Source organism: Somniosus microcephalus, chromosome 4 (assembly GCF_052327205.1).
Source record: "Somniosus microcephalus isolate GS21.2 chromosome 4, FLI_Smic_1.0, whole genome shotgun sequence".
NCBI classification, from domain to species: domain Eukaryota; kingdom Metazoa; phylum Chordata; class Chondrichthyes; order Squaliformes; family Somniosidae; genus Somniosus; species Somniosus microcephalus.
Genome location: NC_140990.1, coordinates 8,274,184 through 8,298,725, shown reverse-complemented (window position 1 = coordinate 8,298,725; position 24,542 = coordinate 8,274,184). Strand labels below are relative to the sequence as shown.

Genomic DNA, 24,542 nt, shown 5'->3' with positions numbered 1-24,542 from the left:
GGGATGGTAGAAAGAATGAATAGGACACTGAAAAACGTGCCGACAAAAGCCATCCAAGAAACAGGGATGGGATGGTCGGAATTATTACCCAGCATACCAATGAGGCTGCGAGCCACCCCAGGACGAACGACCAGACTGACCCCCTATGAATTAATGACAGGACAAGCTATGAGACTACCAGAGGATTTGGCTGGAGGGGTGGGAGAACCAGGAACAGTACAAGATAGATTAAGGCGATACTTAGTACAACTAAATCAGGAGGTACAAGCACTAAATAAAGTAGTAAGGATCCAACAACAGATTAAAGATCTAGAAAGGCAGAATGCTGGACTTAAACCAGACGAGTTGCCCAGAATAGGTCAACAAGTAATGACGCAAGTTATCGGAAGGGAATGGGGCCCGTTGGATGGGGCCATGCACTGTATTAATGACAAGTGATACGTGTGTTTGTCTACAGGAACCGATGGGTATGCGATGGAAGCAATGGACCCAGGTGAAACCATTTAACACTAAAGACCCCCATTCTACCCTCTCCTCTAGGGGAAAGAGCTCGGAAGACGACCAGACCTCTGTTTAAATTACAGATAAACATGGATCCAGTCGACCCTTTATATCAGGGGGTCCGTCTCGGGGAGAAGAAGCTCTCCCGGTTTACCCTTACACCTGAGAACTCATTTTTAATGTGGAAGCAAGTCATCCTCGGTTCCGAGGGACTGCCTAAGAATAAAGAAGATATAATTGGAGTAAGACTTCTTTACTCCTGTATTCAAATCCTCTTGTAATGAAGGCCAGCATACCATTTGCCTTCTTAACTGCCTTTCACGACCACCGGACGTCCCAAAGCGCTTTACAGCCAATGAAGTATTTTTGAAGTGTAGTCACTGTTGTAATGTGGGAAACGCAGCAGCCAATTTGCGCACAGCAAGCTCCCACAAACAGCAATGTGATAATGACCAGATAATCTGTTTTTTTGTCATGTTGATTGACCGATAAATATTGGGCTCAAAACACCGTGGACAACTTCTTCGAAATAGCACCACGGGATCTTTTACATCCACCTGAAGCGGCAGACGGGGCCCTCGGTTTAACGTCTCATCCGTAGGACGGCACCTCCGACACTGCAGCGCTCCTTCATTACTGCCCCTCCGACAGTGCGGCGCTCCCTCAGCACTGCCCCTCCGACAGTGCGGCGCTCCCTCAGTACTGCCCCTCCGACAGTGCGGCGCTCCCTCAGTACTGCCCCAGACAGTGCGGCGCTCCATCAGTACTGCCCCAGACAGTGCGGCGCTCCATCAGCTCGCTTCATGTGCTCAAGTCCCTGAAGCGGGATTTGAACCCACAACCTTCTGACTCTGCTATCCACTGAGCCACAGCTGACTCCAGTCTTTTACACAATTTCATCATAACTTCCTTGCTTTTGCACTCTACGCCTCTCCTAAAGCAGAGGAGTTATGATGAATTGTTAAAGTTTTTTTTGCAGAGTGACCAAGGCTGTCTGTAGTAAACAATTGTGCTTTTGAAAGAAGCTTGTATTGTGAAGCTTGTGGCCCTTTGCCAGGCCCGCTGCCTGCGGCCCCTCTCCCAGATTCCAGCCCCAGCTCTGTGCTGACTGAGCTGCTCTCACCTGGGGACAGCGCGTCACAATCGGCCCCAGCGCACCTGAGCTGGAGAGAAGGCCCCGCCCACTTGCCGCGCCGCTAATGGTTGGAGGACCAGGTCGCCCAGTTCAGTCCTCCCAGCTCAGCCCTCGTCCTATTGTGTGGAGATGCCGGAGTTGGACTGGGGTGGACAAATGTAAGAAGTCACACAACACCAGGTTATAGTCCAACAGCTTTATTTGAAATCACAAGCTTTCGGAGCGCTGCTCCTTCTTCAGGTGAAGTGGAGAAATGCATAAAGACACAGCTTATATAGTCAGAGAATCATGTCAGATGTTTACAGGTAACCTTTCCAACTGCCATTTATCGCACCTCGGCAGAGAGATAATCACAGCAGTCAAAGGTGTGAATGGTGTCCAAACAGGTCAGTCAGGGAAACATTACATCAAAGAACAATGAGGTGGGGTCACAAAGGGTCAAATATTGCAGATGCTGGGGTCTGTATGAAAAACAAAAAAAGACAAAAAACACTTTTTTTGGCTGGAAATCACAGCAGGTCCGGCCGCATCTGTGTAGAGAGAACAAGCCAATGTCGACTCGAGTCTGGATGACCCTGCATCAGGTGGGGGGTTACATGTAGCGTGACATGAGCCCAAGATCTCGGTTGAGGCCGTCCTCATGAGTGCGGAACTTGGCTATCAGTTTCTGCTCGACGATTTTGCGTTGTCGTGTGTCTCGAAGGCCACCTTGGAGAATGCGATAAATGGCAGTTGGAAAGGTTACCTGTAAACATCTGACATGATTCTCTGACTATATAAGCTGTGTCTTTATGCATTTCTCCACTTCACCTGAAGAAGGAGCAGCGCTCCAAAAGCTTGTGATTTCAAATAAAGCTGTTGGACTATAACCTGGTGTTGTGTGACTTCTTACACTCGTCCTATTGGTCAGAGGTCCCGTCAGTCACAGGCCCGGTGCCGGGCCTCCATCCCTGAATGGCCTCTTCCTCTGGTGACGTCATAATCGGGCACCAGCCTCAGCGCCTGGGAGGAAGGTCCCGCCCCCTAGCGGCGCCGCCATTGCTTGGAGGACCAGGCCGCCCAGTTCAGTCCTCCCAGCTCAGCCCTCTTCCTATTGGTCAGCGCTCCCGTCAGTCAGAATCACATTGCTGAGGCTCACTCCGGCACCCCGCGCAGCTCAATCCGCTCCATTCGGCGTCGGCTGAGGTCCCGCCCGCCCGACTATCAGGTTTAGTTTTTCTCGTAATTTACTTTATAATCTCGCTCTCCGCTCCCCTCTCACCTCGATTTAAATCGATCCCCCAACACTTGACTTTACCCCGGCCGCTGATTCCGCCTCTTCCCCGGGCCCGGCCTTCCGTCTGCTCCCCGGAGGCACCGCACTGCCAGCCTCGTGTAGCGCCTGCCCGCGCTGTGATTGGTGCAGGGGAAGGCAAGTGGGCGTGTCCGGGCCCGGCCCACGTGGGGGAGTCAAAGGCTGGCTGGAGCGCATGCGCAGCCCGCTTCGCACCGTTGGGAAGCTTTTCAAATATTTTTTTTTGCGAAACAAATTGAAGACACTCATTAATTCCCCAACCTCCTCCCCTCTAAAGTGCGATTATTATTATTTTTGTTTTTTCCTTATTTGTGTGGGGTGTCTTTTTTTTACCTTACGGTGGCGTGCGCCGATCCAACCGACCCCTGGGCGTTGCGTGTTGGCGTCAGCGCGTAATCGGAGGCGGGGTGTGATTGACGCGAGGCGCCGGCCAATCAGGAGCGCGGAAAACGCTGGGAGGACCGGGCGGGCTGACGGTCCTCCAACCAATGGCGGCGCGGGAGGGAGGGGGGTGGGACCTCGGTGGGCTGCAGGCCGCTTTCCTGCTTTCATTGTCTGCAGGAGTTGTTAAAGGGAAGGTGAGGAGGGGGTGGAAAAAACCCAGCTTGTGAGTGTTTATTCCTTTGCATTACCTTTATTGCAAGGCTATTTATCAACTGCATTCATTTAAAAATAAGTGAACCTTTTCTCTTTTCGCCTTTGATCCAGAACAAAGAGCCCTGGTGCTGTGAACATTTTGGTGGGCAGCCACTTTTAAAGGGACAAAGACCAGCATTCTTCCTCCTCTCTCTCTTGTGAGTATTTGTGGTGGGTGAGAGGGTGGGGGGTGAATCAAAGGGGACTGCGGCCCCTTTTCAACAAAAACAATTGCTTGGCCATTTAAAGGGGAATGGGTGCCCCCCAGGTATTTAAAGGGGCAGTGCCTTTCTCTGTATCATGTAAGAGCAGGGAGGTTCTGCTTGAACTGTACAAAAACACCAGTTAGGCCACTGGCTAGAGTGCTGCGTGCAGTTCTGGTTATCCCCATTGCAGGAAAGATGCGACTGTGCACCAGACGGGCGATTTACGAGGATGTTGCCAGGACTAGAGAATTTCAGCTACAAGGAAAGATTAAATACATAGAAGTTAGGAGCAGGAGTAGGCCATTCGGTCCCTCGAGCCTGCTCCACCATTCAATGAGATCATGGCTGATCATCCAAATCGGTCCCTGCTTTCTCCCCATATCCCTTGATCCCTTTAGCATTAAGAAATATATCTAACTCCTTCTTGAATATATTTAATGAATTGGCCTCTACTGCCTTCTGTAGTAGAGAATTCCACAGGTTCACCAATCTCTTGGGGGAAGAAATTCCTCCTCATCTCTGTCCTAAATGGCTTACCCCTTATCCTTAGACTGTGACCCCTGGTTCTGGACTCCCCCGCCATCGGGAACATCCTTCCTGCATCTAGTCTGTCTAGTCCTGTTAGAATTTTATAAGTTTCAATGAGATCCCCTCTCATTCTTCTAAACTCCAGCGAGTATAAGCCCAATCGACCTAATCTCTCCTCATACGTCAGTGCCTCTCTCTTTCTCTGTATCATGTAAGAGCAGGGAGGTTATGCTTGAATGTTTGGACCAAGGCTGTAATGAGGTCAGGAGCTGAGTGGCCCTGGCGGAACCCAAACTGGGCGTCAGTTAGCAGGTTATTGCTGAGTAAGTGCGGCTTGATAGCACTGTCGACGACACCTTCCATCACTTTGCTGATGATTGAGAGTAGACTGATGGGACGGTAATTGGCCGGGTCGGATTTGTCCTGCTTTTTGTAGACAGGACATACTTGGGCAATTTTCCACATTGCCGGGTAGATGCCAGTGATGTTGCCAGGACTAGAGAATTTCAGCTACAAGGAAAGATTGAATACATAGAAACATAGAAGATAATCTACATCCTAGGGTACTTAAGGAAGTGGCCCTAGAAATAGTAGATGCATTGCTGGTCATCTTCCAAAATTTGATAGACTCTGGAACAGTACCCATGGATTGGCGGGCAGCTAATGTTACCCCACTGTTCAAAAAAGGTGGTAGAGAGAAAACGGGAAATTATACACCGGTAAGCCTGACATCAGTAGTGGGGAAAATGCTAGATGTAATAGCAGAGCACTTGGAAAACAGTGACCGGATCGGACAAAGTCAACATGGATTTACAAAAGGTAAATCATGCTCGACTAATCGACTGGAATTTTTTGAGGATGTAACTGGTAAAATAGATAAGGGAGAACCAGTGGATGTGGTGTATTTGGACTTTCAAAAGGCTTTCGATAAGGTCCCGCATAAGAGATAGAAACATAGAAGATAGGAGCAGGAGTAGGCCATTTGGCCCCTCGAGCCTGCTCCGCCATTCAATGCGATCAGTGCTGATCATCCAAGTTCAGTACCCTGTCCCTGCCTTCTCATTTCTGTCCTAAAAGGCCTACCCCTTATCCTTAGACTGTGACCCCTGGATCTGGACTCCCCGACCATCGGGAACAACCTCCCTGCATCTAGTCTGTCCAGTCCTGCCAGAATTTTATAAGTTTCAATGAGATCCAATCTCATTCTTCTAAACTCCAGCGAGTACAAGCCCAATCGACCCAATCTCTCCTCATACATCATTCCTGCCATCCCAGGTATCAGCCTGGTGAATCTTCGCTGAACTCCTTCCATGGCAAGAACATCCTTCCTCAGATAAGGTGACCAAAACTGCACACAATACTCAAAGTGTGGTCTCACCAAGGCCCTGTACAACTGCAGCAAGACATCCTTGCTCCTGTACTCAAACCCTCTCGCTATGAAGGCCAACATACCATTTGCCTTCTTAACCACCTGCTGCACCTGCATGCTTACCTTCAGCGACTGGTGCACAAGGACACCCAGGTCTCGTTGCACTTCCCCTTCTCCTAATCTATTGCCATTCAGATAATAATTTGCCTTCCTGTTTTTGACACCAAAGTGGATAACCTCACATTTATCCACATTATATTGCGTCTGCCATGCTTCTGCCCAATCACCCAACTTGTCCAAATCATCCTGGAGTTTCTCGGCATCCTCCTCACAGCTCACACGCCCACCCAGTTTTGTGTCGTCTGCAAGTTTGGAGATATTACATCTAGTTCCCTTGTCTAGATCATTAATATATATTGTGAATAGCTGGGGTCCAAGGACCGATCCCTGCAGTACCCCACTACTCACTGCCTGCCACTCGGAAAAAGACCCGTTTATTCCAACTCTTTGTTTTCTATCTGCCAACCAGTTCTCTATCCAAGTCAATACCTTGCCCCCAATCCCATGTGCCTTAACTTTACACGCTAATCTCTTATGTGGGACCTTATCGAAAGCCTTCTGAAAGTCCAAATACGCCACATCCACTGGTTCTCCCTTATCTATATACTAGTTACATCCTCAAAAAATTCCAGTAGATTAGTCAGGCATGATTTACCTTTTGTAAATCCATGTTGACTTTGTCTGATCCTGTCACTGTTTTCCAAGTGCTCTGCTATTACATCTTTTATAATGGACTCTAGCATTTCCCCCACTACCGATGTCAGGCTTACTGGTCTGTAATTCCCCGTTTTCTCTCTACCACCTTTTTTGAATAGTGGGGTAACATTAGCTACCCTCCGATCCATGGGTACTGTTCCAGCTTCCATCGAATGTTGGAAGATGATCAGCAATGCATCTACTATTTCTAGGGCCACTTCCTTAAGTACCCTAGGATGTAGATTATCAGGCCCTGGGGATTTATCGGCCTTCAATCCCATCAATTTCCCTACACCATTTCCCTACAAATACTGATTTCTTTCAGTTCCTCCCTTTCATCAGACCCTATGTTCCCTGACATTTCTGGGAGGTTATTTGTGTCCTCCTTTGTGAAGACAGAACCAAAATATGTATTTAATTGGTCTTCCATTTCTTTGTGCCCCATTATAAATCCCCTAATTCTGACTGCAAGGGACCTATGCTTGACTTCACCAATCTTTTTCTCTTCACATATCTATAAACGCTTTTACAGTCAGGTTTTATGTTCCCTGCAAGCTTACACTCATATTCTATTTTCCCTTTCTTAATTAATCCCTTTGTCCTCCTTTGTTAAATCCTAAACTGCTCCCAATCCTCTGGATTACTGCTTTTTCTGGCCAATTTATATGTCATAGAGTCATAGAGTTATACAGCACAGAAAGAGGCCCTTTGGCCCATCGCGTTCGCGCCGGCCATCAAGCCCTGTCTAATCTAATCCCATTTTCCAGCATTTGGTCCATATCCTTGTATGCTATGGCGTTTCAAGTGCTCATCCAAATGCTTCTTGAATGTTGAGGGTTCCTGCCTCTACCACCCTTTCAGGCAGTGAGTTCCAGATTCCAACCACCCTCTGGGTGAAAAAGTTTTTCCTCAAATCCCCTCTAAACCTCCTGCCCCTTACCTTGAATCTATGCCCCCTTGTTATTGACCCCTCTACTAAGGGGAAAAGTTCCTTTCTATCTACCCTATCTATGCCCCTCATAATTTTGTACACCTCAATCAGGTTCCCCCTCAGCCTTCTCTGCTAAGGAAAACAACCCCAACCTGTCCAGTCTCTCTTCATAGCTGAAGTGCTCCAGCCCAGGTAACATCCTGGTAAATTTCCTCTGCACCCTCTCCAAAGCAATCACATCCTTCCTATAGTGTGGCGACCAGAACTGCACACAGTACTCCAGCTGTGGCCTTACCAGCGTTTTGTACAGCTCTATCATAACCTCCCTGCTCTTATATTCTATGCCTCGGCTAATGAAGGCAGGTATCCCATATGCCTTTTTAACCACCTTATCCACCTGTTCTGCTGCCTTCAGGGATCTATGTACATGCACACCAAGGTCCCTCTGATCCTCTGTCCTAGCATTCATTGTGTATTCCCTTGCCTTGTTAGTCCTCCCAAAATGCATCACCTCACACTTTTCAGGGTTAAATTCCATTTGCCACTGTTCCGCCCATCTGACCAGCCCATCTATATCGTCCTGTAGCCTGAGGCTTCCCTCCTCGCTATTTACCACCCCAGCAATTTTCGTGGCATCTGCGAACATACTGATCATACCTTTTACATTCACATCCAAATCATTAATGTAGACCACAAACAGCAAGGGACCCAGCACCGATCCCTGCGGTACCCCACTGGACACAGGCTTCCAGTCACAAAAACAACCTTCAACCATCACACCCTGCCTTCTGCCACTAAGCCAGTTTTGGATCCAACGTGCCAAGGCACCCTGGATCCCATGGGCTCTTACCTTCCTGACCAGTCTCCTATGCAGGACTTTATCAAAAGCCTTACTGAAATCCATGTAAACCACATCCACTGCACTACCCTCATCCACACACCTAGTCACCCCCTCGAAAAATTCAATCAAATTGGTCAGACATGATCTTCCCTTGACAAAGCCATGCTGGCTATCCCTAATTAATCCTTGCCTCTCCAAGTGGAGACTAATTCTGTCCCTCAGAATTTTTTCCAATAATTTCCCTACCACTGATGTTAGGCTCACTGGCCTGTAATTCCCTGGTTTAACCCTACTACCCTTCTTGAATAATGGTACTACGTTAGCTGTTCTCCAGTCCTTTTAGAAACAGCTTCTTTCCCAGGGCTGTCATCCTGCTGAACTCCACAAATAAACTATAAAGCCTGCACATCTGCCAATGCCCTTTATTATGGTTATGTTCATGTTAATATACTACAAGCCAAATGTATGTTGAATGTTTAAATGTCTTAATCCAAATGTACACTCTCGGGAGCCGCAAGCCTACATTTCGTTGTACTGCACTTGTGCACTAACAATGACAATAAAAGTTGATTTGATTTGATTTGATTCTGGCACATCCCCTGTGGCCAGAGAGGTTCTGAAAATTTGTGTCAGAGCCCCTGCAATCTCCCCCTTTGCCTCACATAGCAGCCTGGGATACATCTCGTCCGGGCCTATGGCCTCTCCTTGGATCTTATGCTATCCCTTATTTCCCTCGTTAGCCACGGTTGAGTCACCTTTTTTGTTTTTATTTTTATGCCAAACTGGGATGAACAAATTCTGTAGCTCATCCATTCGGTCTTTGAATGTTTGCCATTGCCCATCCACCGTCAACCCTTTCAGTGACATTCCCCAATCAATCCTACCCAATTCGCGCCTCAGACCACCATCGTAGTTTCCTTTATTTAAATACAGGACCCTCATCTCTGAGTCAACTACTTCATTCTCCATCTTAATGAAGAATTCGATCATATTATGATCGCTCCGACCCAAAGGGCCTCGTACAACAAGGTTGCTAATTAATCCTTTCTCGTTACATAATTCCCAGTCTAAGAGAATGATTCCAGGGATGAGGGACTTCAGTTACATTGATAGACTGGAGAAGCTGGGGTGGTTCTCCTTGGAGCAGAGAAGATTGAGAGGAGATTTGATAGAGGTGTTCAAAATCAAGAGGGGTCTGGACAGAGTAGATAGAGAGAAACTCTTCCAATTGGCAGAGGGGTCGAGAACCAGAGGACACAGATTTAAGGTGATTGACAAAAGAACCAAAGGTGACATGAGGGAAAACTTTTTTACGCAGCGAGTGGTTAGGATCTGGAATGCACTGCTTGAAAGGGTGGTGGAGGCAGATTCAATCACCGCTTTCAAAAGGGAATTGGATAAGTACAGGAAACTTTGTGCTATCCGGAGGTTGAATGTCCGGCAGCTTTGATCTAACGGCAGAAATCAGCAGCCGTTTTGGTTAGGTTTTTTTCCTTCTCCTAGCATTCTTTTCACAGGCAGGCTCTGGAAAGCGTCTTTGTAGCTTAGCAACAGCTTCAGAGACGCTTCCAAGCCACGGGCCGAGTGCTGACAAGCTGTTGCTAAGCAACAGTCTTTGTTGTCAGATACGGAGATGAAAAGCTCCTATCTGATAACATTGACGCTGGTCTATCCGGAAGTTTTGAGGCAACGGCAGCAGCTCGGTCCCGTGGGTGCCGGATAGCACAAACTTTCCTGTACCTGAAAGAGAAATATTGCAGGACTTCAGATTCCTGGGGCAGGAGGGACCAGTTCTGGGGCAGGAGGGACCTGTCTAAGGTGGACGGGTTGCACCTCAACAGAGCTGGGACCAATGTCCTCATGGGACGGTTAACTAGTGCTGCGGGGGAGGGTTTAAATTAATTAGACAGGGGGATGGGCACCAGGATGAAACATTAGAGAGGAGAAACAAGGTGAAGAGAGGACTGGGAGAGACAAGTAGCACTAGAGGGACATAATTGCTGGTCATCTTCCAAAATTCGATAGACTCTGGAACAGTTCCCATGGATTGGAGGGTAGCTAATGTTACCCCACTATTCAAAAAAGGTGGTAGAGAGAAAACGGGAAATTATAGACCGGTAAGTCTGACATCGGTAGTGGGGAAAATGCTAGAGTCCATTATAAAAGATGTAATAGCAGAGCACTTGGAAAACAGTGACAGGATCGGACAAAGTCAACATGGATTTACAAAAGGTAAATCGTGCTTGACTAATCTACTGGAATTTTTTGAGGATGAAACTGGTAGAATAGATAAGGGAGAACCAGTGGATGTGGTGTATCTGGACTTTCAGAAGGCTTTTGATAAGGTCCCGCATAAGAGATTAGCATGTAAAGTTAAAGCACATGGGATTGGGGGCAAGGTACTGACTTGGATAAAGAACTGGTTGGCAGACAGGAAGCAAAGAGTTGGAATAAACAGGTCTTTTTCTGAGTGGCAGGCAGTGACTAGTGGGGTACTGCAGGGATCGGTCCGAGGACCCCAGCTATTCACAATATATATAAATGATCTAGACGAGGGAACTAGATGTAATAGCTCCAAGTTTGCAGATGACACAAAGCTGGGTGGGCGTGTGTGATGTGAGGAGAATGCCGAGAAACTCCAGTATGATTTGGACAGGTTGGGTGATTGGGCAGAAGCATGGCAGATGCAGTATAATGTGGATAAATGCGAGGTTATCCAGTTTGGTGGCAAAAACAAGAAGGCAGATTATTATCTGAAAGGCAATAGTTTGGGAGAAGGGGGAAGTGCAACGAGACCTGAGTGTCCTTGTGCACCAGTCGCTGAAGGTAAGCATGCAGGTGCAGCAGGCGGTTGAGAAGGCAAATGGTATGTTGGCCTTCACAGCGAGAGGGTTCGAGTACAAGAACAAAGATGTCTTGCTGCAGTTGTACAGGGCCTTGGTGAGACCACACCTTGAGTATTGAATATTGAAACTTATAAAATTCTGACAGGACTGGAGAGACTAGATGCAGGAAGGATGTTCCTGATGGTTGGGGAGTCCAGAACCAGGGGTCACATTCTAAGGCTAAGGGGTAAGCTATTTAGGACAGAAATGAGGAGGAATTTCTTGACCCAGAGAGTGATGAACCTGTGGAATTCTCTACCACAGAAGGCAGTGGAGGCCAATACATTAAATATATTCAAGAAGGAGTTGGATATATTTCTTAAGGCTAAAGGGATCAAGGGATATGGGGAGAAGGCAGGGACAGGGTACTGAATTTGGATGATCAGCCATGATCTCATTGAATGGCGGAGCAGGCTCGAGGGGCCGAATGGCCTACTCCTGCTCCTATGTTTCTATGAACCCCAGGACCAGGACCCTGTAGGGAATAGGTATGCAGATCTAGCCGCAAAACTAGCTGCGGAAGAAATGCAACCAGAGGACACGTTCAAAAACGAAATAAATATGGTCATGATGGTCAGTGGGGTACAGGAAGTGAATATAATGGAGCTGCAAGAAAATACCAGTAAAGAGCAAAAGGAGAAATGGAGACAAGCTGGCGCGCAATTACAAGATGGAATTTGGAAATGGGGCCCACGTAACCAGGTGGTGGCACCGGAATGTTGTAGACAACAACTGATGGCGCTATACCATGGTGTAACACATACTGGCAGAAGTAACATGTTGCACCTACTGACACAGTACTGGTGGTGGCCAAAGATAGGTCGGGAAGTAGCGAAATATTGCCACCGCTGTATAATATGCGCAAGAATAATGTAGGACAGAGATGTCGAGTTAGAGTAGCAAACCAACCCAGGCCCCAAGGACCCTGGGAAAACTTACAAATTGACTTTACCGGCCCCTTAGCGCAGGACCGGGGGAAGAAATATTGCCTGGTAATAATTGACCAATTTACCAGGTCGTTGGAAGTCTTTGCCACCCGAGACTGCTCTGCAAAAACAGCTGCACTAATATTGGCTACCGAGGTTATACCCCGTTGGGGAGTGCCTCTGCAAATTGACTCAGACAACGGCACTCATTTCACCGGCAAAATAATGAAAGAAATCTGTAAGCTGCTACATGTGACACAAAAATATCACATACCATATCACCCGCAGAGCTCGGGGATGGTAGAAAGAATGAATAGGACACTGAAAAACATGCTGACAAAAGCCATCCAAGAAACAGGGAAGGGATGGTCGTAATTATTACCCAGCATACTAATGAGGCTGCGAGCCACCCCAGGACGAACGACCGGACTGACCCCCTATGAATTAATGACAGGACGAGCTATGAGACTACCAGAGGATTTGGCTGGAGGGGTGGGAGAACCAGAACCAGCACAAGATAGATTAAGGCGATACTTAGTACAACTAAATCAGGAGGTACAAGCACTAAATAAAGAAGTAAGGAACCAACAACAGATTAAAGATCTAGAAAGGCAGAATGCTGGACTTAAACCAGACGAGTTGCCCAGAATAGGTCAACAAGTAATGACACAAGTTATCGGAAGAAAGGGAATGGGGCCCGTTGGCTGGAGCCATGTACTGTATTAATGACAAGCGTGCTAAGCTTGAATAAAGGAGGCTATGAAGGTATGAGAGCGGAATTGAGTAGAGTGGATTGGGAAAATAGATTAAAGGGCAAGACGATACATGATCAGTGGTGTACATTTAAGGAGTTATTTTACAACTTCCAAAAAATATATATTCCACTGAGAAGAAAAGGGTGTAAAAGAAAAGACAGCCATCCGTGGCTAAGTAAAGAAATTAAGGATAGTATTCGACTAAAAACAAGGGCATATAAGGTAGCCAAATCGAGTGGGAGGATAGACGATTGGGAAAACTTTAAAAGACAGCAAAAAATAACAAAAAGATTGATTAAGAAAGGGAAGATAGATTATGAAAGTAAATTAGCAAAAAATATGAAAACAGATAGTAAGAGTTTTTATAGTTATATAAAAAGAAAAAGGGTGGCTAAAGTAAATGTTGGTCCCTTAGAGGATGAGACCGGGAAATTAATGGTGGGAAATATGGAGATGGCAAAAACACTGAATGAATATTTTATATCAGTCTTTACAGTAGAAGACACTAAGAATATCCCAACACTGGACAAAGAGGGGGCTAAAGGGGGGGAGGAGCTAAACACGATCAAAATCACTAAGGAAGTGGTACTCAGTAAAATAATGGGACTCAAGGCGGATAAATCACCTGGACCTGATGGCTTACATCCTAGGGTCTTGAGAGAAGTGGCGGTAGGGATTGTGGATGCATTGGTAATAATTTTCCAAAACTCCCTGGACTCGGCAAAGGTCCTGGCAGACTGGAAAACTGCTAATGTAACACCCTTATTTAAAAAGGGCAGTAGACAGAAGGCTGGAAACTATAGACTGGTTAGCCTAACATCTGTGGTAGGTAAAATTTTAGAGTCCATTATTAAGGAGACAGTAACAGGACATTTGGATAATCATAATTTAATAGGACAAAGTCAGCATGGTTTTATGAAGGGGAAGTCATGTTTGACAAATTTGCTGGAGTTCTTTGAGGAAGTAACATATAGGGTGGATAAAGGGGAACCAGTGGACGTAGTGTATTTAGACTTCCAAAAGGCATTTGACAAGGTGCCACACAAAAGATTATTGCTTAAGATAAAAAATCACAGGATTGGGGGTAATATTCTGGCATGGATAGAGGATTGGCTATCTAACAGAAGGCAGAGAGTTGGGATAAATGGTTCATTCTCAGACTGGCAATCAGTAACTAGTGGTGTTCCGCAGGGGTCAGTGCTGGGTCCCCAACTCTTTACAATCTATATTAACGATTTGGAGGAGGGGACCGAGTGTAACATATCAAAGTTTGCAGATGATACAAAGATGGGAGGGAAAGTAGTGAGTGAGGAGGACATAAAAAACCTGCAAGGGGACATAGACAGGCTAAGTAGGTGGGCAGAGATTTGGCAGATGGAATACAATACTGGAAAGTGTGAGGTTATGCACTTTGGCAGGAAAAATCGTAGAGCAAGTTATTATCTTAATGGCAAGAAACTGGAAAGGACTGAAGTACAAAGGGATCTGGGGGTCCTGGTGCACGAAACTCAAAAGGCTAGTATGCAGGTGCAGCAAGTGATTAAGAAGGCCAATGGAATGTTGGCTTTCATTGCTAGGGGGATAGAATATAAAAATAGGGAGGTATTGCTTCAGTTGTACAAGGTATTGGTGAGACCGCACCTGGAATACTGCGTACAGTTTTGGTGTCCATACTTAAGAAAGGACATACTTGCTCTCGAGTCAGTTCAAAGAAGGTTCACTCGGTTAATCCCAGGGATGAGGGGATGGACATATGAGGATAGTTTGAGTAGATTGGGACTCTACTCATTGGAGTTCAGAAGAATGAGAGGCGATTTTATTGAAACATATAAGATTGTGAAGGGGTTGGATCGGGTGGATGCGGGGAGGATGTTCCCAATGATGGGTGAAACTAGAACTAGGGGGCATAGTCTTAGAATAAGGGGCTGCTCTTTCAAAACTGAGATGAGGAGGAACTACTTCATTCAGAGGGTGGTAGGTCCATGGAATATGCTGCCCCAAAAAGCTGTAGAAGCTACATCATTACATAAATTTAAAACATAAATAGACAGTTTCCTAGAAGTAAAGGGAATTAAGGGTTACAGGGAGCGGGCAGGAATTTGGACATGAGTCTAGGTTCGGATCGGTCATGGCCCTGTGGGTAGTGGAGCAGGCCCAGGGGCTGTGTAGCCTGATCCTGCTCCTATTTCGTGTGTCTAATTCTGTTAGATTCAGGAGATGGTTCTGTGATAGTGGATTGGCGGTTAGGATCAGATCAGCCATGATCTTATTGAATGGCGGAGCAGGCTCGAGGGGCCGATTGGCCTACTCCTGCTCCTATTTCTTATGTGTGTTTGTCTACAGGAACCGATGGGTATGCGATGGAAGCAATGGACCCAGGTGAAACCATTTAACACTAAAGGCCCCCATTCTACCCTCTCCTCTAGGGGAAAGAGCTTGGAAGACGACCAGACCTCTGTTTAAATTACAGATAAACATGGATCCAGTCGACCCTTTATATCAGAGGGTCCGCCTCGGGGAGAAGAAGCTCTCCCGGTTTACCCTTACACCTGAGAACTAATTTTTAATGTGTAAGCAAGTCATCCTCGGTTCCGAGGGACTGCCTAAGAAGAAGAAGATATAATTGGAGTAAGACTTCTTTACTCCTGTACTCAAATCCTCTTGTAATGAAGGCCAGCATACCATTTGCCTTCTTAACTGCCTTTCACGACCACCGGACGTCCCAAAGCGCTTTACAGCCAATGAAGTACTTTTGAAATGTAGTCACTGTTGTAATGTGGGAAACGCGGCAGCCAATTTGTGCACAGCAAGCTCCCACAAACAGCAATGTGATAATGACCAGATAATCTGTTTCTTCATCATGGTGATTGAGGGATAAATATTGGGCTCAAAACACCGGGGATAACTTCTTCGAAATAGCACCACAGGATCTTTTACATCCACCTGAGGGGGCAGACGGGGGCCTCGGTTTAACGTCTCATCAGTAGGACGGCACCTCCGACACTGCAGCGCTCCTTCATTACTGCCCCTCCGACAGTGCGGGACTCCCTCAGTACTGCCCCTCCGACAATGCGGCGTTCCCTCAGCACTGCCCCTCCAACAGTGCAGCACTCCCTCAGTATTCCCCCTCCGACAGTGCGGCGCTCCCTCAGTATTCCCCCACCGACAGTGCGGCGCTCCCTCAGTATTCCCCCACCGACAGTGCGGCGCTCCCTCAGTATTCCCCCTCCGACAGTGCGGCGCTCCCTCAGTATTCCCCCTCCGACAGCGCGGCGCTCCCTCAGTATTCCCCCTCCGACAGTGCGGCGCTCCCTCAGTACTGCCCCCCCCCCCCCGCCCCGACAGTGCGGTGCTCCCTCAGTATTCCCCCTCCGACAGTGCGGCGCTCCCTCAGCACTGCCCCTCCGACAATGCGGCGCTCCCTCAGTACTGACCCTCCGACAGTGCGGCGCTCCCTCAGTACCGCCACTCCGACAGTGCGGCGCTCCCTCAGCACTGCCCCTCCGACAGTGCAGCGCTCCCTCAGCACCGCACTGGAGTGTCAGCCTCGCTTCATGTGCTCAAGTCCCTGGAGCGGGATTTGAACCCACAACCTTCTGACTCTGCTATCCACTGAGCCACAGCTGACTCCAGTCTTTTACACAGTTTCATCATAACTTTCTTGCTTTTGCACTCTACGCCTCTCCTAAAGCAGGGGAGTTATGATGAATTGTTAAACAGTTTTTTTTGCAGAGTGACCCAGGCTGTGTGTAGGAAACAATTGTGCATTTGAAAGCAGCTTGTATTGTGAAGCTTGTGCCCCTTTGCCAGGCCCGCTGCCTGCGGCCCCTCTCCCAGATTCCAGACCCAGCTCTGTGCTGACTGAACTGCTCTCACCTGGGGACAGCGCGTCACAATCGGCCCCAGTGCACCTGAGCTGGAGACCCAGGGCCCGCCCCCTTGCTGCGCCGCGATTGGTTGGAGGACCAGGCCACCCAGTTCAGTCCTCCCACCTCAGCCCTCATCCTATTGGTCAGCGGTCCCGTCAGTCAGAACCACATTGCTCCGGCTCACTCCGCCACCCCGCGCAGCTCAATCTGCTCCATTCGGCGGCCGCGGAGGTCCCGCCCGCCCGACTCTCAGGTTTGGTTTTTCTCGTATTTTACTTTTATAATCTCGCTCTCCGCTCCCCCCCCCCTCCCCTCGATTTAAATCGCTCCCCTAACACTTTACTTTACCCCGGCCGCTAATTCCGCCCCTTCCCTGGGCCCGGCCTTCCGTCTGCTCCCCGGAGGCCCCGCGCAGGCGCACTGGCAGCCTGGTGTTGTGGTAAGGGGCCGAATGAGCATGCGAGGCCCTGCCTCTTCACATTTAAAGAGACACCCACCCCCTCCACATTTAAAGGGACACCCACCCCTCCACCTTTAAAAGGATACCCACCCACTCCACATTTAAAGGGACACCTGCCCCACCACACTTATAGGGACACCCGCCCCCACCACATTTATAGGGACACCCGCCCCCACCACATTTATAGGGACACCCGCCCCTCCACATTTATAGGGACACCCACCCCCTCCATATTTAAAGGGACTCCCTCCCCCCTCTCGTGTGCTCTTCTGATTAAATGGACTGTGACAATTCCCCCAGCCACCGCACTTTAGCAAGGATGTGAAAGACCTTGAGAGCCAGCCAGTGGCTCAGTTGGGAGTACTCTCGTCTCTCAGTCAGAAAGTTGTGGGTTCAAAGTCCCCACTCCAGGGACTCGAGCACATAAACCTAGGCTGACGCTCCGGGGCAGTGCCGAAGGAGCACCGCACTGTCGGAGGGGCGGTGCCCTGTTGGAGGGGCAGTACTGAGGGAGCGCCGCACTGTCGGAGCGGCGGTACTGAGGGAGCGCCCCGCTGTCGGAGGGGCAGTACTGAGGGCGCGCCCCACTGTCGGAGGGGCAGTACTGAGGGAGCACCGCACTGTCGTAGGGGCAGTACTGAGGGTGCGCCGCACTGTCGGAGGGCCGTCTTTCGGAAGAGACGTTCAGGTGGACATAAAACATCCCATTATTTCGAAGAAGGTGAGGAAAGTTATCCCCGGTGTCCTGGCCATTATTTATCATGAAAATTGGCTGCAGTGTTTCCCACATTACAACAGCGACTACACTTCAAAAAGTACTTCATTGGCTGCAAAACTGTTGGTCGTGAAAGGTGCTGTGTAAAGGCCAGTCTTTCTTTATTTTCTCTCCTGTATTTACATTAATTACTTATATAAACCTCTTTTACCGTCTCTTGCAAGGGGAGGAATTGCAGACGGGCAGCTTAACGCAAACTTCACACGAAGATCTGACAGAGTCACTCGATTCATCAGGACCTGAATATCATCGACATATGGAAGCGGAAAGCAGCAATCAGAATGCGGGCAAACTGCACACGTGTCTTGTGTGTGGACGTGGATTCAACCGAAGGTGCAGCCTGGGGAGGCACAAGTGTAACCAAAGCGAGGAGAATCCGTGCAAATGTCGGGAATGCGGGATAGGATTCAGTTGCCTCTCCGAGCTGGAGACTCGTCAACGCAGTCACTCCGTGAAATGGCCGTTCACCTGCTCCGAGTGCGGGAAAGGATTCACTCATCCCTCCTCGCTGCGGGAACACCAGCTGGTTCACACTGACGAGAGGCCGTTTAAATGTTCCGACTGCGACAAGAGTTTCAAATGCTCCAAGGGCCTGAAGAAGCATCGACGCATCCACACCGGGGAGAAGCCGTTCGCCTGCTCTCACTGTTTGAAGAGGTTTAACGAATCTTGCCACCTGTTGATACACGAGCGTATTCACACCGGGGAGAGGCCTTTTCAGTGCTCCGACTGCGAGAAGCGCTTCAGAAGATCCAGCGAACTGATACTGCACCAGCGAGTTCACACCGGCGAGAAGCCGTTCGCCTGTTCTCACTGTGAGAAGAGGTTTAACCAGTCTTGCCACCTGTTGATACACGAGCGAGTTCACACCGGGGAGAGGCCATTCACCTGCTCCGTGTGTGGGAAGGGATTCACTCTCTCCTCCACCCTACTGATACACCAGCTGGTTCACACTGGGGAGAGGCCGTTCTCCTGCTCCGAGTGCGGGAAAGGATTCACTGATTCCTCCTCTCTGCGGGAACACCAGCTGGTTCACACTGACGAGAGGCCGTTTAAATGTTCCGACTGCGACAAGAGTTTCAAATGCTCCAAGGGCCTGAAGAAGCATCGACGCATCCACACCGGGGAGAGGCCGTTCAGCTGCTCTCACTGCGGGAAGAGGTTTACGCACTCATCCAATCTTCGGAAACACCAGTTCACCCACACCGGGAAGAGGCCGTTCCCTTGCTCGGTGTGTGAAAAGGGATTCACCAGTCCATCTTACCTGCTGCGACACCAGCGCACTCACACTGGGGAGAGGCCGTTCAGCTGCTCTCACTGCGGGAAGAGGTTTACGCAGTCATCCAATCTTCAGAAACACCAGTTCGCCCACACTGGGGAGAGGCCGTTCCCCTGCTCAGTGTGTGAAAAGGGATTCATCAGTTCATCTGACCTGCTGAAACACCAGTTCACCCACACTGGGGAGAGGCCGTTCCCCTGCTCAGTGTGTGAAAAGGGATTCACCAGTTCATCTGACCTGCTGCGACACCAGCGAGTTCACACCTGAGGGCACTGGTCCCATTCTGCTGTCAATCACATGAAGGACTGTTCTGTGTTAATAATGGCAATTACGGGGGCGGGGGGGTGCAGTTTGAAGACGCTGATAATAACCCCAGTAACTAGGCTGGAGTTTCAGAGGTGTCAGCCTCGGCTCAGTGGGTGACACTCTCACCTCTAGAGTCTGAAGGTCGTGGGTTTGAGTCCCACTCTGGAGACTTGAGCACGTAATCTTGGCTGACACTCCAGGGCAGTACTGAGGGTGAGCTGCTCTGTCAGAGGTGCCACCTTTCAGATGCGACATTAAACCGCTGCCCCGTCTGCCCTCTCAGGTGGGTGTAAAAGATCCCGTGGTCGCTATTTTGAAAAACAGAAGGGAGAAAGGATCTCGACTTGGAAGATCAGGAAGTAGATGTGAAACTGTAATGTCGCTTGAAATGATTGTAAGACTGAATTTAACTGTGACTGTAATAATCGTGTTTTGTAGGTAACAGAGCGTGGGAAAAACCAGTACGAATCCAGTATGAGGTGATTTTCGTGGCGCCTCCTATGTCACTACCACCACAACTACCATGCTTTACGGGTCTAACAGGACCTGTCCCATCAACCAACACGTTTTTAAGTACGAGCTGCACAGTTATGTGGCACAATTCAGACCCGACATTCCCCTATTGTTTGAGGGTTTCAGTGAGCTCATGATACAACTGAACTCCTCCCTAAAGCATTTTTTATGTTTTGGAGCAAGACAACTGGAGAATAGATATTGAAATTGAAAGCAGATGGGACAACACACACTGGTGGGATATTGGGCTTAATACATCAGCATGCCCTTAGGCTCATATTATTTCACACACTCTGGTTGTTCTCCAACTTGTAATGATTTTGTATTTGAGATATGTAACCCATGTAGTAAAACTTTGAACTATGTAAGATCAGAAGTTTGTTTAAGATCTACCCAGTTAAACACAAATGTCACAAGGTAGGGAGTCAAAAATTGTTAGGACTAATAAGACAACATAGGGACAAACATGGAAATTCCTCATTGGATTAGGATAATTTCCCATGTACTGGTCATATCCCAACTTGTAGTAATGATGTGCTTACTATTCTACACCTGCTACCTGAAACACCTAAAGTCCAATGCCCAATCACATTTAAATATGATCACAGCCCAGAACATGTTAGAGTTACATAAACGGAAGAAAAATAATCCATATGTAAGATTTTAGTTTTGAGGGGTCGGCAAATGCCTCGCCCTCAAGGTAGGGATATGTAGGATAGGGTGTACCTGTAGGATTTAGTAAACAATATTAAGATTCGATAACCATTCTAATATAACTATAATATGTGAAATTGTATGTTAAGATCCTAAAAGCCTGTATAAAATGGAGAATGGCTGAGAGCAAAGCAGGATGGGATTATGCCAACCTGACTAAAAACCTCTGTTTAAAATTACTGAAGTAATGGAATGTTGTGCTAAGTTTATGGAGACGAGGAATTCAGCAATATTATGCTTAGAGATAAAAACTAGAGATAGATAAGAACATAAGAAATAGGAGTAGGAGTAGGCCAATCGGCCCCTCGATCCTGCTCCGCCATTCAATAAGATCATGGCTGATCTGATCCTAACCGCCAATCCACTATAACAGAACCCTCTCCTGAATCTAACAGAATTAGACACACGAAATAGGAGCAGGATCAGGCTACACGGCCCCTGGGCTCGCTCCGCTACCCACAGGGCCATGACTGATCCGAACTTAGACTCATGTCCAAATTCCTGCCCGCTCCCCGTAACCCTTAATTCCCTTTACTTCTAGGAAACTGTCTATTTCTGTTTTAAATTTATGTAATGATGTAGCTTCTACAGCTTTTTGGGGCAGCATATTCCATGGACCTACCACCCTGAGTGAAGTAGTTCCTCCTCATCTCAGTTTTGAAAGAACAGCCACTTATTCTAAGACTATGCCCCCTAGTTCTAGTTTCACCCATCATCGGGAACATCCTCCCCGCATCCACCCGATCCAACCCCTTCACAGTCTTATATGTTTCAATAAGATCGCCTCTCATTCTTCTGAACTCCAATGAGTAGAGTCCCAATCTACTCAACCTCTCCTCATATGTCCATCCCCTCATCCCCAGGATTAACCGAGTGAACCTTCTTTGTACTGACTCGAGAGCAAGTATGTCCTTTCTTAAGTATGGACACCAAAACTGTACGCAGTATTCCAGGTGCGGTCTCACCAATACCTTGTACAACTGAAGCAATACCTCCCTATTTTTATATTCTATCCCCCTAGCAATGAAAGCCAACATTCCATTGGCCTTCTTAATCACTTGCTGCACCTGCATACTAACCTTTTGAGTTTCGTGCACCAGGACCCACAGATCCCTTTGTACTTCAGTCCTTTCCAGTTTCTTGCCATTAAGATAATAACTTGCTCTACGATTTTTCCTGCCAAAGTGCATAACCTCACACTTTCCAGTATTGTATTCCATCTGCCAAATCTCTGCCCACTTACTTAGCCTGTCTATGTCCCCTTGCAGGTTTTTAATGTCCTCCTCACTCACTACTTTCCCTCCCATCTTAGTATCATCTGCAAACTTTGATATGTTACACTCGGTCCCCTCCTCCAAATCGTTAATATAGATTGTAAAGAGTTGGGGACCCAGCACTGACCCCTGCGGAACACCACTAGTTACTGATTGCCAGTCTGAGAATGAACCATTTATTGGAGTTGGAGACATCCTTCATTGGTCCAGCTATAGGATGGACGGACTGTTTTGTCAACATTCTAGGAAGTGTTCTGTGAAAAGTGATCATCTGAGATAAGGGTACTTTGTAATGCATGGAGAAAAAGTCAGAAGGATCAAACAAGGTCATAAGATGGGTAATGAGGGAGCAATACTTTTTACCAGGTGTTCGAGGGTTCATTACTGCCACGTCGGCAAAACGAGAGGGAAAAGGGTATAAAGATACAGGTTTTGAACATCGAAAGCAGCGCACCATGTAACCAGAGATTGATAGGAGCTTCGGTCAACAGAACACAGCAAGACCCCAAGGAAGTGGCTTGGGTCAACGGAGCACAGCAAGATACATCAGGAGACTTGCGCCGCGCTCACTCGGAAGGAATGCCGGGGTTTGAACGAACAGACTGTGACTATCTTCTTGTTAAGTATTACTTCTTTGTACTGGATTTTTAATGTTTAATAAACCTGTTTTACTGATACACAATATACCCGTACCCAGAGTGGTTTGTGTAGTCATGGACTGTTTTACTGATACACAATATACCTGGACCCAGAGTGGTTTGTGTAGTCACGGACTGTTTTACTGATGCACAATATACCTGTACCCAGAGAGGTTTGTGTAGTCACGGACTGTTTTACTGATACACAATATACCTGGACCCAGAGTGGTTTGTGTAGTCATGGACACATTATTATAAGAGCTTTTGAAAGCTACATCAGTCATCGGGAAAATGCTGGAATCCATTGTTAAGGAAGTGGTATCAAGTCACTTAGAAAATCATAACATGATTAGGCAGAGTCAACATGGTTTTATGAAAAGGAAATCGTGTTTGACAAATTTATTAGAGTTTTTTGAGAATGTAACTAGCAGGGTAGATAGAGGGGAACCAGTGGATGTAGTATATTTGGATTTCCAAAAGGCATTCGATAAGGTGCCACATAAAAGGTTATTACACAAGATCAGGGCTCATGGGGTTGGGGGTAATATAGTAGCATGGATAGAGGATTGGTTAACGGACTGAAAACAGAGAGCAGGGATAAACAGATCTTTTTCAGGTTGGCAGGCGGTATCTAGTGGGGTGCCGCGTGGATCAGTGTTGGGGCCTCAGCTATTTACAATCTATATTAATGACCTAGATGAAGGGACCGAGTGTAATGTATCCAAATTTGCTGATGATACAAAGCTAGGTGGGACAGTAAGCTGTGAGGAGCCTTTGGACCTTCTGACAATCACCTTAAATCTGTGTCCTCTGGTTTTCGAGCCTTCCACCAATGGAAACAGTTTCCCTCTACTCTGTCCAGACCCCCCTCATGATTTTGAACACCTCCAACAAATCTCCTCTTAACCTTCTCTGCTCCAAGGAGAACAACCCCAGCTTCTCCAGTCTCTCCACATAACTGAAGTCCCTCATTCCTGGAACCATTCTGGTAAATCTTTTCTGCAGCCTCTCTAAGGCCTTCACATCCTTCCTAAAGTGCGGTGCCCAGAATTGAACACAATAAGAAAGAAAGACTTGTATTTATAAGAATATAAGAAATAGGAGCAGGAGTCGACCATTCGGCCCCTCGAGCCTGCTCCGCCATTCAATGAGATCATGGCTGATCTTCTGCCTCAACTCCATTCACCGGCCCTATCGCCATATCCCTTGATGCCCTGACTAGTCAGAAATCTATCGACTTCTGTTTTGAATATACCCAATGACTGAGCCTCCACAGCCCTCTGGGGTAGAGAATTCCAAAGATTCACCACCCTCTGTGTGAAGAAATTTCTTCTCATCTCAGTCCTGAATGGCCTACCCTTTATCCTGAGGCTCTGGCCCCTGGTTCTAGACTCCCCAGCCAAGGGAAACATTCTCCCAGCATCCACCCTATCAAGCCCTATAATAATTGTGTATGCTTCAATGAGATCCCCTCTCATTCTTCTGAATTCAAGAGAATACAGGTCTAGTTTACTCAATCTCTTCTCATACTACAGACCCGCTATCCCAGGAATCAATCTCGTGAACCTTTGTTGCACTCCCTCTATGGCAAGTATATCCTTCCTTAGGTAAGGAGACCAAAATTGTACACAGTACTCCAAGTGTGGTCTCACCAAGGCCCTATATAATTGGAGGCAGCGTTGGTGGTACCTCTCCAGTGATTTGAGGTGCACTGGAGAGGTACCACCAACGCTGCCTCCGCAAGATCCTGCAAATCCATTGGCAGGATAGACACACCAACATCAGTGTTCTCGCTCAAGCCAACAGCCCCAGCATCGAAGCTTTGACCACGCTCTATCAGCTCCGATGGACAGGTCACATCGTCCGCATGCCCGATACAAGACTCCCAAAACAAGCGCTCTACTCAGAGCTCCGACATGGCAAGAGAGCCCCAGGTGGGCAGAGGAAAGGC

The 24,542-nt window shown here is 47.7% G+C and overlaps 1 protein-coding gene and 1 long non-coding RNA gene across 3 annotated transcripts; both read left to right on the top strand.

Moving 5' to 3' along the window:
• Positions 1 to 3,449: 3,449 nt before the first annotated feature.
• Positions 3,450 to 22,637, top strand: LOC147118242 (uncharacterized). Of its 2 annotated transcripts, XR_015077894.1 has the most exons (4): positions 3,450 to 3,537; positions 3,639 to 3,724; positions 15,190 to 15,391; positions 22,320 to 22,637. It is a non-coding gene; the product is annotated as an uncharacterized LOC147118242 (long non-coding RNA). The 2 variants fall into 2 exon arrangements; XR_015077893.1 differs by lacking the exon at positions 15,190 to 15,391.
• LOC147118241 (uncharacterized) lies at positions 18,014 to 22,637 on the top strand. The gene has a single exon (XM_085984326.1). It carries the CDS (start codon positions 18,124 to 18,126, stop codon positions 19,411 to 19,413), a length of 1,290 nt encoding a protein of 429 aa, XP_085840452.1. The 5' UTR covers positions 18,014 to 18,123; the 3' UTR covers positions 19,414 to 22,637.
• Positions 22,638 to 24,542: the final 1,905 nt, after the last annotated feature.